Source organism: Chelonia mydas, chromosome 3, assembly GCF_015237465.2.
Source record: "Chelonia mydas isolate rCheMyd1 chromosome 3, rCheMyd1.pri.v2, whole genome shotgun sequence".
Classification (NCBI taxonomy): Eukaryota; Metazoa; Chordata; order Testudines; family Cheloniidae; genus Chelonia; species Chelonia mydas.
Window position 1 is genome coordinate 81,220,101 of NC_057851.1, and position 18,480 is coordinate 81,238,580.

General features: G+C 38.9%; 1 protein-coding gene across 5 annotated transcripts in view; it reads left to right on the forward strand.

The window, feature by feature from the left end:
* The window catches only part of FIG4 (FIG4 phosphoinositide 5-phosphatase), a 161,106-nt gene that overhangs the window by 33,569 nt on the left and 109,057 nt on the right, over positions 1 to 18,480 (forward strand). For all 5 annotated transcript variants that reach the window (XM_037894611.2, XM_037894614.2, XM_037894612.2 and 2 more), the window contains 5 exons: positions 4,852 to 5,000; positions 10,388 to 10,516; positions 13,184 to 13,284; positions 15,231 to 15,393; positions 16,338 to 16,435. In XM_037894611.2, the coding sequence (XP_037750539.1) occupies positions 4,852 to 5,000; positions 10,388 to 10,516; positions 13,184 to 13,284; positions 15,231 to 15,393; positions 16,338 to 16,435 (640 nt within the window). The remainder of the gene's footprint in view (positions 1 to 4,851; positions 5,001 to 10,387; positions 10,517 to 13,183; positions 13,285 to 15,230; positions 15,394 to 16,337; positions 16,436 to 18,480) is intronic.

The following is an 18,480-nucleotide window of genomic DNA, read 5'->3' on the forward strand; positions in this document are numbered from 1 at the left end:
TTACAGTCCTTGATACACACTCTTTCCCTTTAAGCCTGGGACCAGTCTCCTCAGTTCAAGTCTGTCTTCCCAGCATTCTTCTTGCAATCAGCATAGGTGGGGGAGGAGAAAGGTAAAAGCATGATGCCACTGTCCTTTATTTTATACCGTCAATCCATGTGCCTGCAAAATACTAGCCCCGACATTTCCTGGTGGGCATTGCTGAGTCAGAGTTGTGCAAGCATTGCTCAACTCTCTTACAGAATTGCAAATCGCTTGTTTACAAGTCCCTGCTGGTCAATGGCTGGTGGTGATCCTTCAACGCCCACCCAGGTGTTGGTCTCCTCCTTTGTTGTTGTCCCTGGAGAACCAGCTGTGGGCGACTCCCAAACTCTCAACATATTTCAATAACTATACAGCAAAATCTCATAACTTCATACTCTCATTTTGACAGAACAATGGGTTTCAGCAGATCATGACCTTTCCTATGATATCTTACATGGCATGCTTTGTATGAAATATCACAACCATCTATGAATGATGAGTATGGGGGTTACAGATTGCTGCTGTGAGGTACAGTGTCAGTGTGTATTTTAAATCCTCCCGTCATTTTAAAAAGATTTACGTTAGTTTTTCAGAGCTGAGTTTTTATAAAGGAGAAATATGCCACAGGTTCATGTAATGTGTTTCACAATATGACATGGGAAAGGTTGTTCACAATGTAAAAAACCAAAAAGCTCTCCTTTTTGACAATTATGTTCACAATTGCATTATTTGCCAACCCCCACCCTGAAATGCACTCCTCCCTCAATATTTTCCTTAATGTCTGAAGGTTGTTAGTGTCAGACCATGTTCTTGGTCTCATCCTTTTGTAGCAAAATTGTTCTAGCTTTATGAAAATAGGTATTCTGGTATTGTTACTCTAATCCAAAACAAAGTGCTGATGGTTCAGAGCAGTGGTTCTCACCCGTGGGCCACTTGCGGCCCAATCAGCACACAGCTGCAGCACACAGCTGCAGCCCACGTGACATCCTTAGGGCCATACAGGTAGTATATATATTGTGTGGATGTGACTCAGTTAACACAGAGAGAGCTGCAGATGTGGCCCACAATGGTAAATAGGTTGAGAACCACTGGTTCAGAATCACTGCAACACATTAGTTTTCTGCATGTACTGGTAAACTTTGTTGAGAATCTTGACCAGAATGCCTCGGTCATTAGAAAGCTAGCTCCTGTAAGGAAAAAATTGGTATAACTTTAGTTCCAACACACAAGGAGCTGAAGGCAAAGTGGAAGAACACTCCAAGCAGAACTTGTAGAAGAATATCACTAAAATTGCCTATAAAAAAGGCAAAAAGGGAGGTTTGCAGCTATAAGAGCTATCAGGCTGTGCTTTTTGGTGGGGGGAAAACAGATACATACGCGAGAGCTGGTTAGCAACACCAACTTCTTGAAATCAGTATGCCAAAGATTAAAACAAAAGTGTATGTTTTAATTCATTCTTTAGTTGTAATTAATTAATAACTAAAACTCACTGGAAGACCTCGGATCCTAAAACCTCCAGTGACACCTAAAACAGGTAGCGTAGGTTTTTGTTTCAATCCAACTGGTTGTATTTCTGCTTTAGAAGTATTTGCAACTTGGTTTGAAGTCCCTCTCAAAAAGGGAAATCTAGTGGCTTAAAAAATTACTTTGTTCTCCTTAAAATAGGACTATAATTAGATATGGAATGCTTTCACTTTAAGCATCGGATATGGGTCCTGTGACTTTTTAGCATTGTGGGACTGAAAGCTTTTTGCTAATTTCTCAGCAATCACCATCTTGAACTTGGTTAGTAGAACTTATTTCCTACATTTGGTTTTGAAGTGTTAGCTTTGTTTTATCTTTAGGAGCATAGGAATTGCCACACCTAATCGGAGCAGTAGTCCATCTAATTCAGTCTCATGTTTCCAGCAAAAAGAAAAGGAGTACTTGTGGCACCTTAGAGACTAACAAATTTATTTGAGCATAAGCTTTTGTGAGCTACAGCAGGAAGGTGTGAGTAACAGTAGGGGGGAAAATTAGCATGGGGAAATTATTTTTTTATTTTGTGTAATGACCCATCCATTTCCAGCCTTTACTCAGGCAAACTATTTCCCCGTGCTAATTTTCCCCCCTACTGTTACTCACACCTTCTTGTCAATTGTTTGAAATGAGCTACCCTGATTACCACTACAAAAGTGATTTTTCCTCCTGCTGATAATAGCCCACTTTAATTGAATTGTCTCGTTGCCTTTGGTAAGGCAACCCCCATCTTTTCATGTACTCTGTATATATATCTTTGTACTGTATTTTTCACTCCATGCGTCTGATGAAGTGGGTTTTAGCCCACAAAAGCTTGTGCCCAAATAAATTTGTTAGTCTCTAAGGCAGTGGTCTCCAAACTGTTTTGATTGCGCACCCCTGTCAGTGTAAAAATTTGAGCACGCACCCCCAATATATGTATATTTATGTATAAATTATATACATATACTACTGTACTAATATATTGTGTAAATTATAAAACATACACAAAAAATAGAAATTAAAAAACGATGAGAAAGATGAAATAATATTTTAAAACATTTTTATTTATTAAAGGTACAAAAAACCTTTTTGCTCTCACTAAAAAAAATTGCTCTCACTAAAAATATTAATGTGAATATGCTTTATTATTTTTGAAAATCTTGGTTTAACACTTTGTGATACAGCGGACGCTCAGGGTGGGGTGCGGGGTCTGGAAGGAAGTTAAGGTGTGGGAGGGTGCTCAGGGTGGGGGTGTGGGGTCTGGGAAGGAGTTAGGGTGTGGGAGGGTGCTCAGGGCTGGGGTGCGGGAGGAGGCTCAGGGCTGGGGCAAGCAGGAGGTGCAGAGCACTTACCTGGAGCAGCTCCTGTTTGGTGCAGGGGGTGTGCAGGTGGCTTTGCACAGCGCAGCACCACCCCCATGGCCGCGATTCTAGGAGCTGCTCCCCCCTGGCAGGCAGGGCCACCTGGAACGCAGGGGCTTTAGGGGTTTCAGGGCCCTGGGCTAAGGGGGCCCCGGGGCCCTGGCCTGCAGCTCTAAAGCCCCTTTCGGAATGTGGCCGCTTCTCTCTGGCTGGCTTTGAAGGGGAAAGTGCCGCTTCTTTCCGGCCGCTGGCTACGCAGCTGCCCCTGCTCCTCCATGGCTGCCCCCCCTCCCTTTTTTGTCCCTGGCGGTGCTCCTCCTGCCACACCCCTCAATCAATCGTCTTGCGCGCACCCCACTTTGGAGACCACTGCTCTAAGGTGCCATAAATACTCCTCGTTGTTTAAACAATTGAGAATAGTGATGCAAAATGTAACTATCCTTAACAATCACTTACGAAGGCATTAACCAAGAAACTCAGTACAAATTACAAAGTGATATGATTATTGATGAAAAACTTGCAAATATCATCTTTTCCCTTCTCCTTTTACACTGGCTTCTCTTAATGATAAATATGTGCTACCAAGAGAACCCAGGAAAAAATTATCTTCCCAAACTAGACTGAATTACTGTATGCTTGAGATATTGCTCAATTCACACAGAAGGTCAGTTGGTCTGGACTTATATACGGGCTCTTCCCCATTCCCCTTGTAGTCTCCCCTCTTCCTTGGATGTTCCTAAATAGCTGTGGATGTTCTCCCAGCACCACTGGAGGCCATTTTTATCTGCAGTCCTCACTCTCTTTATTTTTTAGGTTCCAATCTGTTAGATAACAGCGGGCCTTGGTAGCTTTCTGCTGGTCTTAGTGCTGCAAACTGAAAATTGGCTTACATTGGGACTGTTTGTGAGAGTGCACCTGGTGTCCCTCCGAAGAGTGCTACTAGTATTTTAAAGTTGCAGTGTGAAGACTAGCAGAAGGTTCCACGCTAGGTTCCTAAGAGGTAGAAGGGAAAGGAAAGCAGATCTCCAGGTGCAAGAGTAACTAAAGGAGGAACAAGGAGTGCTGTCCATTTAAAATGGATATTAGTTCAATAGATCAGTCAGGCTCCTTTTTTCATTCTCTACCCTATATTTCCTTTTTCTGTTTATATCTATTTTTTCCCTCTCTGCTCTTCCCCCATAGAGGGAGTAGGGGGAGAAGCAAAGGACAATTCATACACTCCTGCTTCTGTGGCACAACTTTCCCTTCCACCCATCCATGTGCTGTGTGCCAGGACTTGGGGCAAGTGGTTGATCCACAGACTGTATTGCTGAACGTATATTATGACTGTCCACTGTATTTTCTGTTCAGGCCAAACCATAATCATGTTCAGTTTTCCACATGTTTCACAAATTTGTGGGTACACAGTGTTTGTAGGGGGTTAAATTTATCTGACTGTTTGGGATGGTAGGTCAGGAGGGTATATGTCTCTCAGAATAGTGGGGCTCACGTAACTGGAACCAAGAGACTCTGGCAAACTGCCTGGCGTCTGTCTCAGTTGTGACTTTAGCCTTCTTGGTAAGGTGGACATGTGTTGTGGGCCAGCCAGCATCTCTGGCTTGGTAGCCATTCTGACCATGGACTCTTCTATTCAGGACAAAAGTGGCTCTTGTCCAGGCTGGGTGGTTGTAGTCACTTTTTGCTAAAGACCTATGTTCAATCTCTTTTATTTGTTTACTTTGTTTTTTGTTTAAGTTTCAGCAATTGTGCCATAAACTATTCATTAGATTGTAATGTGTTGTGTGCAGGATCCCCTGTGCAAGCTACCATTCTGTAATTACAGTATGTTTGTCTAGTTTCATTGTCATTTGCTATTTTACGGAAAATAGTCTACACTGGATTAAATAACAATACATGTAGAAAGCAAGAGTTTTCAGAAGTATTCCATGCTCCCATAATTTTTACTAAATTTTAATCTTGGTTTCAGCTACAGCTATGATCTGTCACACTCTCTTCAATATAATCTTACCATCCTGAGAATGCCACTTGAGATATTAAAAACTGAAACAACTCAGACTCGACAGGAGAGCTTTGATATCTTTGAAGATGAGGGACTTACAACACAAGGTGGAAGTGGTAAGTATATTTTAGACATACTGAATTAATACTGGTATAGTTAATGACAAATGCAGTTAGAACTATTTTCACTTCAGCCTACCTTGCAGAAACATCCAGCTTTTTTTATTGATCAATGCAGTCTCATAACAGTCCTTAGTTAATAAAAGATTACATGAAGTGCCAATTACATATATTTGAATATGAGCAATGTAATTTTTAGAGATGATTAATTTATTTTAGTAATTTACATTGTAGCTCAGGGAGATAATTGATCATGCTGACATTTTTCAGCAATTGATTATTCAGCTCACCCAATAGGTATGAATTAACAAATGAAGCAGTAATCAATTTTCAGTGAAGTATAAATAGTGCTAATAAATTTTGTCTTGTTTAATGTTGGTAAATATTGATAACAAAGAAATTGTATGATATTACCAACTTAAACCATTAGGCTCTACAAGGAACTCTGAACAAAACACACATTAATTTAAACTGCAACCAAAGTCTTCCATTTTGGATCTGACAAATACAGCAGATTTAAAGCGATATTAAAAAAATAAAATTTATAGTTAAAATGTGTGTTCATGTCTGATTTTTCTTCAGTGCAACCCCCCTCTTCCACTTCCTCCCTCACAGAAAAACTTGAGTTGTTTTATTTTAAGTGGGTTACTTGATTTCTTCCTCTAATACTTCACATTTTTAGCACAGCATCATCAACAAAGTTGGATTGTAATTTTTTTTGCTGTATCTGTTTAGTGTTGTAGAAATATGCGAAACTACATTGATGAACATATAGTTTATAACGTTGGCCCTTTCCCATTTTTCTGAAAAAAGTAGAATGTTTTTCAAAGTTAAAGATTTATATATATATATATATATATATATATATATATATATATATATATATATATATAATATGTATAAAAACTTGCTAGACTTTGAAGAGCCAAGCACTTGCTAAAAAGAGACTTTCGTTTACATTGTAGGGCACATGGCTGCTGCATCCATGTTCTGGTAGCTGTGAAGCAGCAGTTGAGCTGCTTGCAGAGTTCACAGATCAACATTTCTTTTTTTATCTACAGTAAATACAGATTTGTATATTTAGAGTTGAAAAGACATTCCCTACTAAATTGTAACCCATTTTTAAGTTAGAATAAATTATATTTGTAGAACAGGCTGGCATTTGTACCTCCTACATTATACAGTGAACACTTCATCTTCTATAACAGGACTACATTATGCTGAAGTTCCAGAAGACTAGAAGAAAGCTAATGTTGTGCCAATATTTAAAAAGGGTAAACAGGATGACCCAGGTAATTTAGGCCGGTCAGTCTGACATGAATCCTGGTCAAGATAGTGGAGCAGCTGATACGATGCTCTATTAATAAAGAATTAAAGGAGGGTAATATAATTAATGCCGATCAATACGCATTTGTGGAAAATAGATCCTGTGAAACTAACTTGGCAACTTTTTTTTTTAATGCAATTACAAGTTTGGTTAATGAAAGTATTAATGTTGCTGTAGTATACTTAGGCATCTGTAAGATTTGGAACCATGTGCCATTTTGATAATTTTATATCTTGCTAGATTTTTTTTTAACATGGCATACATTAAATGGATTAAATTGTAGGTTTCAAAATATAATTGTAAACAGGGAATCATCATTGAACAAGTGTGTTTCTAGTGGGGTCCCACAGGAATCTATTCTTGGCCCTACTCTATTTAACATTTTTTTATCAATGACCGAAAAGAAAACCCATCATCGTCACTGATAAAGTTTGTAGATGACACAAACATCTGGGTAGTTGTAAATAATGAAGAGGAAAGGTCACTCGTATACACTGATCTGGATTTCTTGGTAAGCTGGGCTCAAGCAAACAATATGCGTTTTGATATGGCTAAATATCTATATCTATATATATATGTAGCAACAAAGAATGTAGGCCATGCTTATAGGATGGGGGACTCTGTCATGAGAAGCAGTGATTCTGAGGTTATTGTACTCTGTATTTGGCACTGGTGTGGCTGTTGCTTGAATACTGCGTCCCGTTCTAGTGTCCACAATTCAAGAAGGATGTTGATAAATTGGAGAGGGTTCAGAGAAGAGCTCCAAGAATGATTAAGGGATTAGAAAACATGCCTTGTAGTGTTAAACTCAAGGAGTTCAATCTGCTTAGCTTAACAAAGACAAGGTTAAGAGGTGACTTGATCAGTCTGTAAGTACCTACATGGGTAACAAATATCATATAATGGACTTTTCAGCCTAGCAGAGAAACATATAACCGTGCAATGGCTGGAAGTGGAAGCTAGACGTAAATTTGTAACTGTGAGTAATTAACCAATGGAACAACATTCCAAGGGTCATGGTGAATTTTCCATCACTGACCATTTTAAAATCAGGACTGGATGTCTTTCTGAACATTACGCTCTCTGGATTATTTTGTGTTATACGGGTCAAACTAGATTATCACAATGATCCCTTCTGGACTTGGAATCTGACTCTGATTGTGAGAAATTCAAAAAAACATGACACGAGAGTCTGATTCAAAAACACTTTGCATTTAAAAACAAACTAACTACGAAATCTTTAACAGCTATGTTAGAAAAGGCCATTAGCAAATTAGGCCCGAATTTAGAAAAGCACACGCTGAAGATTTCTTTAACTACTGTCCTATTTCCAACTTCCCGTTCCTGAGCAATATAACTGAGAAAGTAGTAACCACCAAGCTCCAACAAGTTGTGACATCAGTCAACATCCTTTCAGGTTCAGACTAGGACACAGCATAGACACTGCGCTAGTGGCACTAAATGACAGCTGGCTTGTGGCCAGGTGCTCTGGTGAGATTTCCATGCTCATACTGCTGAACCTCTCTGCAATCTTTTGTACAGAGGGCCACAAGGTACTACTAACTTGCCTACATGACACAGCAGGAGTAGATGGCCCAGCATTACAGAGCTCTCTATCAGAACTCAGAATGGAAAGAGGTAACTGCTTTTCTTCTCTGAAGGCTCCCACCTGCAGGGTTCCACAGGGTACAGAGTATTCCATCTCTTCAGCGTGTAGATGAGACTGTTGGGAGAGTTGAGACACCATGGGCTTTGCTGCCAACAGTATGCTGATGACATTCAGCTATATATCTCACTCTCAACTAATGCAGCCACAATCTAGCTAAAATGTCAGAATGCCTACGGGAAACTAGTTCTTGGATGAAGAGCAGCTCGCTCAGGTTGAACCCAGGCAAGACTAAAGAGATGGAAAGGGGAAGTGATTTAAAGATGTGACCAAGATATTGTCTTCACTTCCACTGAAAGCATACAGTACCCATTTGTCAAAGTCATTTGAAACATCCGGGTCCTGTTTGGCTCTTCACTAGACTTGGATGACCAGATAGCAGTAGCTTCCAAAAATGAGGGTTTCACCTTCAGCTTTCTAGGAAACTTTGTCCTTTTCTCCCAAACAAAGACCTGGCTACAGTAATCCATGCATTTGTCACCACCTGACTGAGTTACTGTAGGTCACTGTATTTGAAGCTGAATGAGAAGATGATGCACAGAATGCAGCTGCTTACCTTCTATATGGCTCAGGCCTCAATGAGCACACGAGATCTGGGCTCAAGTCCCTCCACTGACTCCCAGTCAGCTGCCAATGCCAGTTTAAGGTGTTGATCCTAATTTTCAAAGCAATTAATGGATCGAGCCCCAGTTACATTCGGATCAGATTTTGATTTGTGACCCTTTTGACAGCCATGCTCCTCTGGGACAAATGCAGATCACAAAGCTCAGGACCAAGCAAGGGAGTGCTGGGGCCACAGTCTCCTCTGTCAAGGGGATCTGGCTATGGAACAATCTTCAAAGTATATCAGGTGAATCCAGAGTCTGAACATCTTTAGAAAATGTTTATAGCCTTCTTCTCTGAGAATGCCATTCCATCATAAGAGCACAATTCAAACACCCTTTTTATTCCCAAACCCCTCTTTTCCCCCCTCTCCCCCCGAAAAAAGTCGGTGTTCTGACCTGTTATAGGGAGAGATGATAGCGGTTCCCATGAAGTCCATTAGGGACTTTCTGTTGCTATTGATTTTACACGGAAAGCATTCATATACTACAATGATGGGTGGCAGTATAAAAATCTTAGATGCTTAACTTTAAACGTGTGCTTAAATCCATCACTGTTCAGCATAGTCCTTGTCATAAATATAAAGGGAAGGGTAACCACCTTTCTGTATACAGTGCTATAAAATCCCTCCTGGCCAGAGGCAAAACCCTTGCACCTGTAAAGGGTTAAGAAGCTAAGATAACCTAGCTGGCACTTGACCCAAAAGACCAATGAGAGGACAAGATACTTTCAAATCTGGAATGGGGGGGACAAAGGGTTTTTCTGTCTGTGTGATGGTTTTGCTGGGAACAGATCAGGAAGGCAGCCTCAGAACCTCTGTTAAGTTAGTAAGTAAGCTAGCTAGAAATGCGTTAGATTTCCTTTTGTTTAATAGCTGGTAAAATTAGCTGTGCAGGATGGAATGTATATTCCTGTTTTTGTGTCTTTTTGTAACTTAAGGTTTTGCCTAGAGGGATTCTCTATGTTTTGAATCTGATTACCCTGTAAGTTATTTACTATCCTGATTTTACAGAGGTGATTCTTTTACCTTTTCTTTAATTAAAATTCTTCTTTTAAGAACCTGATTGATTTTTCATTGTTCTTACAATCCAAGGGTTTGGGTCTATGTTCACCTGTACAAATTGGTGAGGATTTATTATCAAGCCTTCCCCAGGAAAGGGGTGTAGGGCTTGGGGGGATATTTTGGGGAAAGACGTCTCCAAGTGGGCTCTTTCCCTGTTCTTTGTTTAAAATGCTTGGTGGTGGCAGCATAGGGTTCAAGGACAAGGCAAAATGTATACCTTGGGAAAGTTTTAACCTAAGCTGATAAGAATAAGATTAGGGGGTCTTGCATGCTGGTCCCCACATCTGTACCCTAGAGTTCAGAGTGGGGAAGGAAGCTTGACAGTCCTGAAGCACATAATTAAGTAATTTATTAGAGTATAAGCTTTCGTGGGCTACAGCCCACTTCATCAGTTTGTATGGCAACTTCCAACTTATCTGTATTTGTGTGTGTATATATCTTCTTCCTATATGTTCCATTCTATGCATCTGATGAAGTGGGCTGTAGCCCATGAAAGCTTATGCTCTAATAAATTTGTTAATCTGTAAGGTGCCACAAGTACTCATGTTCTTTTTGCGGATACAGACTAACACGGCTGCTACTCTGAAACATAATTAAGTGGTTTCTTGAATTGGGGCCAAGAATACTCAAATTAAAAGCCACAGTTAGTGTGTTTGAAAATGAAATTATCAAACGTGGTTGAGCTCTTTTTTTATTATTGATGCATTTTCATTTTAACTTTTTAGGTGTATTTGGGATTTGCAGTGAACCATATAAAAAGTATGTGTGGAATGGTCAACTGCTGGACATAGTAAAAAACACTGTTCATCATGACTGGCTGTTATATGTTATTCATGGATTTTGTGGGCAGTCTAGTATCCTTTTTACTGTAAGAGAACAAATATTGGTTTATTGCATTTAAAAGTTTGTGTATGGACAGCAATTCACAGGACAAAAGATTCATTACTGCATCAGTTCTTATTAAATTCTATTTAAAAGGATTTTCACATGTATTATGACAGTCATTTAATTGGTTTTGCATTATTTTGCCAGATTTTAAAAACCATAGGATCTAAAAAAAGATATATAATTGGAAAGATAATGTCCTTACTGTGTCTATAAAAGATGAGAGAAAATTAACCCAAGCACGCATTTTACAGTAAGTCACTGTGTGATAATACTATGGAAAAATAAGGTTCCAATCTTGCAATCACTTCCATGCAGGCAGAGTGCTGTGCCAGTGTGGAGCTAACTGCAGATTTGAGTCCTAGTAGAGCAACTTGACAAACTCCTTTGGGACCAGATGGTATTTATCAGGGAGTTCTGAAGGGTGGGGGGGGGGGGGGGGAACTGTGGTAGAGCTTACTTATTGACATAGAGATGTGCTGATATTATTGCTAAAACACAGGGATGATTATTATTATTTTAGGATTGGATTTTCAAATCAATGAGACCTAACGTTGCTTCAGTCGAAGTCAGTGATAAAACTCCTACTGACTGCAGTGGGACTAGAGTTAAATCTACATAGAGTGCTTTTAAAAATTCCATTCTAAGGTTTTTTAAAATAAATATATATCTACTGCAACAATAGTGGAAAATATATCCAAATCTTATCTTTATGCATAAATGATTTAATATAAACCTATACATACGTCAGTTACATAAACTGTCCCCTCATCTTAATAGTTAATAAGAATCTAGCATACTTTATATGACTTATTTTAATCTATCATCTTTACCATACACCATTAATATACAAGCCCATTCATGGAAAAAAATGAAAGAAGGGGAATATGACTATGGATTCAGAATTTAGGTATAACCTTTGTGGAAAAGATCTTCTGAATTCATTGTATTCTCTTCCATCTCTCCATTCCCAGACTCTTTGTACGAGAGTAATTCTGCAAGTGAGTTATCCCATTCTTTGTGCATAAATATTTGTAGCATTGGGGGCCTTAGTTTTTAGTAAGTAATTTTGCATAGGTAAAGTTATGCATCATCAAACTCAAATAACACTTTTCTAAAAAATATGTGTTTGTGTGTGGGGGAGAGGGAGTACGGTGATACTTATCCTTAAATTAGAATAACTAGATTTTTAAATAAATTGCCTTGAGCCTCAGTTATTTCAGATAAGTCAAGAAAGAACAATACATCACTTCATGATTTTTCTTTTTTTCAAACTACCCTTTAATGCAGGGGTTCAGATAATTGGCTGTTGAGGGGCACATAGCACAAGGTGGGTGGGGTTGCAAAGGTGGCCTGAAGCTCCCATGTGCATTCCTGTGATTCTGGGGCTGCTGGGTACAGGGCTGCTTCCCAGGCATAAATTAGAACAGTTTCAAGGCTAGTCTAGCTTACAGGAGCAGTTACTGGCCTCAACTGGCCAAAATGACAATCACACATCAGTGCTTTTACAGGGGCATCTTGGCTAGTCTCATTGTGCTGCCAGCAGCAGATATCTGAGTGATATCTTCTTAGCATATGCACAACGTGCCTCAGGTGGCATGTGACCAGGATTCATTGCTGAATATGGTGCACTGGTTGGATCATTAGCTTCCCTGGCCCTGGCCAGGTACTGACTGGGTGTGTGATGTGAATGCTGAACATAGCCTCCATGTTGGCTTGGTGTCATAGAGTTGATTCTCCCTCCCCACCCTCATCTCAGTGCCTTGTTATACCTGCTTTATGGCCATAATGTGCTAAAATTGCAGTACAAAGTGGACTCTAGAGGATCTGGCCCTCTGTTTTAATTGCATTAACATTAAAACATTAAAAAGCTCAAGAGCTCCCTACATACATGCTTTTAACACCTACTTGCAGCAGATCTTCTTGATCACTAAAATGTTACCAAATGTAGTTCCAATCTTCAAGAATAGGTGAATGAAGGACAAATCTGACAATTAATTGTGCGTCTCACCTCAGTATGTAAGCAATGAAAGATGATTAAAGGTAGATTAATTCAATACCTGGCAAAATATAAACTGAGGTCAGATCACCACTGCTTTTGTAGTATGTTTCAGTGGTTTTTATCTAGTCTGATTGCAAGTGAACTGCCTTTCCAGAAAAATCATTGGAGGATAACCTATATATCTGATTTGGAAATAGAACTCAGGAGTTCCTAATCCCAGAGTTGACATTGACTCCTCCTGGGGCCTTAGATAAATCTTGTAACAGCTCTGCCTCATTGTTCCTTCTGTAAAATGGAAATAATATTTATCTTCCTCCCTAAGGTTGTGAAGATTAGTTGATTTATTGTAAAGAGCTTTGAAATGGAAAGCACTATACAAATGATTGATTGGAAAGGGAATTAGTCTCTCCCACTCGTTAAAGAAATCTGAAAAAGTAAAAAGGAATTATGTTCATCTGTATTGCTAGAGGTCTTATGAAATAATATTAAAATAGGGTTTTCATTCAGAAAAAAGCACAATAAAATACATTTTCTTTGGAGGTTTTTTTTTTTAACATTGATCAGGACTAAAGTAAATGAAAGGAAAATAGCTTTGGGAATCATAAAATGTGTGAACCTTAACCATGCTTCCAAGAACTGTTAATCTATGGTCGTCCAGTGTATGTCACTCTGATAGCCAGAAGATCAAGCAAATTTGCTGGAACACGTTTTCTAAAGAGAGGAGCAAACTCTGAGGTAAAGTAAATCTCCTCAACTTTCATTTTGTACTGCACTACATGAAGGTCTTATTCTACTTCCTTAATAGAGAGCGGGGTTGTGTCCTTAAGATTTTGGTAGCTTATTCTTCATTTTACAGTTATCACATCCATAGTGAAAATATCAGGGAGAAAAAATGTAAATTTTATTATTTTATGATAGTTAAATTAAATATAAGAAATGAAAGCCAGGAGAAGAAAAGTTTCTGTTGTAGCACTTTAGTGAATATAGTGAGGTATTTACCTGTAAGGTAGAAAAGAAAATTCTGATGAGTTGGAAGATATAACAGCAGCAAATGGGATTTAATTTGCTGTAGAGAATTCACGCTGTAGTTATTCATAACTTATCACTGCAGATATGTTGAAATTTTATATAGTTACTCATAGTTCTTTCATGTTTATGGTGGTGCACATTTTCTTTGTACTGTATGTAATAGTTCTTGAAATCCAGTCGATAGAGAAAAAGCCTAATATACAGACCTATATTTAGGGCCCAACACTGCAGTGAGATGATGTAGACCAGGGGTGGCCAACCTGTGGCTCCAGAGCCACGTGCGACTCTTCAGAAGTTAATATGCGGCTTCTTTTATTGGCACCAGGGCTGGAGCTACAGGTGTCAACTTTCCAATGTGCCAGGGGTGCTCACTGTTCAACCCCTGGCCCTGCCACAGGCCCTCCCCCCACTCCACCCCCTCCCGCCCCCTCCCCTGAGCCTGCCGTGCCCTCGCTCCTCCCCCTCCCTGCCTCCCGAGCCTCCTGCCCACCATGAAAAAACTGATCGGGAGGTGCGGGGAAGGAGGCGGAGGGTTGATCGCGTGAGTGGGAGGTGCAGGTTGTGGGAGAGCTGATGGAGGGGCTGCTGACGTATTACTGTGGCTCTTTGGCAATGGCAATGTGCATTGGTAAATTCTGGCTCCTTCTCAGACTCAGGTTGGCCACTCCTGTTGTAGACCTTTATGCTCCCTTCCGGTATCACTGACATCCTCTAGGCTATGTACAGACATTAGGGTCTATATTAGTACATCATATCGAAGGATTGGGGCCAGAGGTAGGGAGGCAACCAACTTTTTCATGAATCTGATGATCAGTTATCCAAAGCCTGCCTGACCTCAATGCTACTAACAATATATGTTTTGCTTGCATCAAACCAAGTTACAATCAATCAGACCTCTTCAGGACTAATGCCTCTTTAGCTCCATAATCAGGCAGCAAGCAGATCAACATTTTGGCCATCTGTGATTCTTGGACACATTTAGAACAACTTTTTGCACTAACCCTAGCCTCTGTTTTATGTTAAATATTTTATAGCTGGATTTAAAAAGGGCCGGACAATTTTGTGACCATAGTAACATGTAGCTTTGCATGCTGATACAAGAGTAATGAAAAGGTGGGAGTTACATCAGACATGCTAAACCCACAGAAAAAACGCAGAAATTGGCTTGTTTTTGGCTTAATTGGCTTGTGAAGTTGCTTGTTGGCTAGTTTTTGGCTGTTAGTTTGTTGCTTGTTTGGCTTGTTGCTTGTTGCTTTTTTTTATCAGCTCCCAGCAAGTGGGGCAAGGGGGGGGGGGAGAGTTGGGGTGCACAGTGGGCCCACCACAGTCCCAGGCTGCACGCCGGGGGATCTAGTCACAGAGTGTTGGAGTTCTTAGGGATTGGCTTGTTTTGGCCTTGTTTTGAAATGGGATTAGCTTGTTTTTTGTCTTATTGTGAAAGTCGGGTGCTTATTTACCGTGTGAAAGTTGGCAATTGTGAGTTACATGACCAATACAGTTCCCTGCCTTGGAATTCTTGTGCTCTTATGATTTGACGTCCCTTATTTTTAGTTTTGATTAGTCCTGTCATTCACAGTTATTATTTCAATATCTATGTATGCAGCTCTGAAATGTAATATGTCTACAGTATTTGCATTTTTTGTTTGTTTCAGGGAGATGTTGCTAATGAAGTAGAAACTGAACAAATACTTTGTGATGCTTCGGTGATGTCATTTTCTGCAGGGAGCTATTCATCTTACGTTCAAGTTCGAGGCTCAGTCCCTCTATACTGGTCTCAAGATATTTCGACTATGATGCCTAAGCCACCAATTACATGTATGTTCAATATATTCTTTATGATAGCCTATGGTAAGCAATGTGTTTTCCTAAAAGAACATGCCAGAGAGAGAATAGGTGAAGGTTAATCTTGTAAAAACTAAAAAAAAATTGTATGTTTGTTTCTTCACTGTGAAGCTACAATTAAAGATTGATCAGCACTGTTTTATAAACATCCTGGTTTATGAAAGTGTTCCTTAGCTAGCCACAAAAATTAATTCCAGATTGAAATTAGACCCGAGGAATTTGGTGACTTTTTAATGTTAGACATTGTGTCCACAGTGGCCCTTTATTGCCCTAATGTGGCAATGCTTGTGGTTGAAGACTGCAGCCTCCTTTGTGCTCATGATTTTGTACCCAAATAGTTATTTATTAGTTTGTCTCCCATGGGAGGACATTTTGGATGACATCCTGGCTCTGTTAACCAATTGAAAAATTCCCCTTAACTCTCATGGGGCCAGGATATATTTGCCCTCAGTGGAACTACTCACATGCTCAGAGTTTATCACATTCATGTGTGCTTCACTGGATTGGGCTTGAGTTTGCTGGTCAGTAACTTTCCCTGCCCTTTGTATCACTGTCTGGCTTGCACAAGTGCTGCCCCAGTGAGTGTCTCTAAGTGAAAAACGCCTCTGGATCCAATGCACTGGTCATGTGTAGAACAGAAGTGGAATGGATGTAAAAGTGGTAAAAGAACAGGTAAGTAGTGGTTTCTTTCTAGCTATCTAATTTTTGACAAACTAAAAAAAAAAAAAAAAATGTAAAGGGAAAACCTTTGCTTTTACCTTGTTGTTTCTTTAATGATTGAGAGGTGTGAATTGTATTGCTGCTATTAAAAAAATAAGTAAATCTGCTATAAAAAATGCATTCACAGGAAAGTAATCTTTCAGGATCTGAAAATCTTTGTTTTTTTTCCCCCGAATATATTTATTTACTTGTTCTAGTGGACCAAGCAGATCCATTTGCGCACATAGCTGCACTTCACTTTGATCAAATGCTTCAGAGATTTGGCTCTCCCATTATCATTTTGAATCTTGTGAAGGTACAGTATTGTTTAGTCAGAACTTGATGTGTGGTACAAATAAATCAATAAACTTGTGGTTTGATAAAAATAATTTTAATTATACTAAGTTTTTGCATTTAAAGGCAGATTATAGACTCATTAAAGCCAATGAGAGTTTTGCTGCTTAAATTTGGTTCTGAAAGCTGTGCCTTGGACTAATTATAAATTTAATACTAGCATCTAATAGAAAATGCACATTTTCAGATTAATAAATAACAAGATTCCTTGAATGAGCAAACAGGCGAAATTCCTCTTTTGCTGTTTTCACTTCCATCTGTCATTAAGCCGGTTTCAATGTATCAGATGTCCTTCTAACAAAGAAGAGTTGGATATGGCTCCCAGTGGAGCTTTTCCATGCAATTTTGAAACAGCCAGAAGGATTACAGTTTATATTGAAATATGAGGATCCATTTTAATTGGGTCTGAATGCGCTAGTTCCATCTCACAATGAGCTAATACCAGCCTACAAATGGAGGACCTTTTTCACAAACCTGTTCCCTTACCCAGATATATCTTGCATTATAATTAGACTGTCAGTAGAGTTCTCCAGAAATAAACTGTCCTTAATGTTTATACACTTCTTGCAATACATACTTCATCTTTTCTTTCAGGCTATTGGTATCACCCCACCTTGAGCAGCAATATTTGAACCATGGGTTTAAAATATGTCCAGACAGTAATACCAGTATGAAGCCTAAGGTCATACTGGAAATCTGTGGTAGAGCCAGGAACTGAATCTAGATATTCTGATTCCAGTCCCCAGTGCTTTAACCAAAAGGCAATCTTTCTTGTTCCTGTTTCACTCTACTTACCACCAAAGTATGCTGCAGTACCATCATATGACTGCAAGAAGTATTGGTGATAAACTTCCAAACTAAAACTACTGTACCCCATGCAAAACAGTAAATTCTCCTTTGTCTGTCAATGTCTAATGCATATCTGAAGTATTTGACAGAGAGTCTGGAGGATGATTGAAAAGGCTAGAAGTAATATTTATATTTAATATTCCAAGAGAGTAACTTAGATATGTATTAAGTGTGGAATAATTTTCAGATGCTAATAATAAATAAGTCTTGAAAATATAGGGATCTGTTTGACAGAGAGAGCATATGACAGACAATATCTGTTGAACAGTATTTGAATCCAATACCTTCATAAGCCAGCCACTTTATTGAAAAGACCAAACAGACCTTGATTAGCATCCAGGAGGCCCAACTTATTCTGAGAATGAGAAACACTGTAAATACATATATCCCACACAGGGACCAGTTTGTTTCCTCCTATTTTTGGAGGAAGAAGATAAGTGATGGCAATAAGAATCCAATCATACTAAGAAGTTGCATGCAAAGAACGTTACTCACACTGGTAGATGATTACTGGATTGTGTCTTTAAACAAATGAACTGAACTTTTGAATAATTCAAACCAAAACTGCAGTATATCTATGCAAAATATAATGAAAAAGTGAAATTTTAATTTGTTTTGCCTCTTAACAAAAAAATTCAGTGCAGAAAAGGAGGAATTTCATCTTAATGTTTCTGTTACTAACTACTTAATAACTTTTGTGACAATATGGACAATGGGGTAAAATGTATAAATTTTAAAGAAAATAAATACAATTGTAATAACAATAAAATGATATAATAGACCTAATTAATTCTACAATGCCTATGGAGAAAGGAAATGTAGAAAAGAAATAGTTGCAGAAGAGGTATATGGCTATTGCTGATATATTTATTTTTTATTTGGCTAATACATTCTTACAGTACTTGATATAAGAACCATCATATGTCATTTCAGTTTGTTCTTCATTAGATTGTAGTATACTTACTACTGTCTCATAGGAATCTTTCATTTAATTATATCTGATTTCATATTCTCTTAATCTTCTTCATTGATATTTTACCATTATAGCATGTTGTAGAGATATGTTTAGTTTAGAAAGGACGCCTTATGTGCATGCAATACAAGTCTCTAATTAAAAAAACTGAAAGAATTCAAAAGGCTGATTTTGGGAATCTGTAA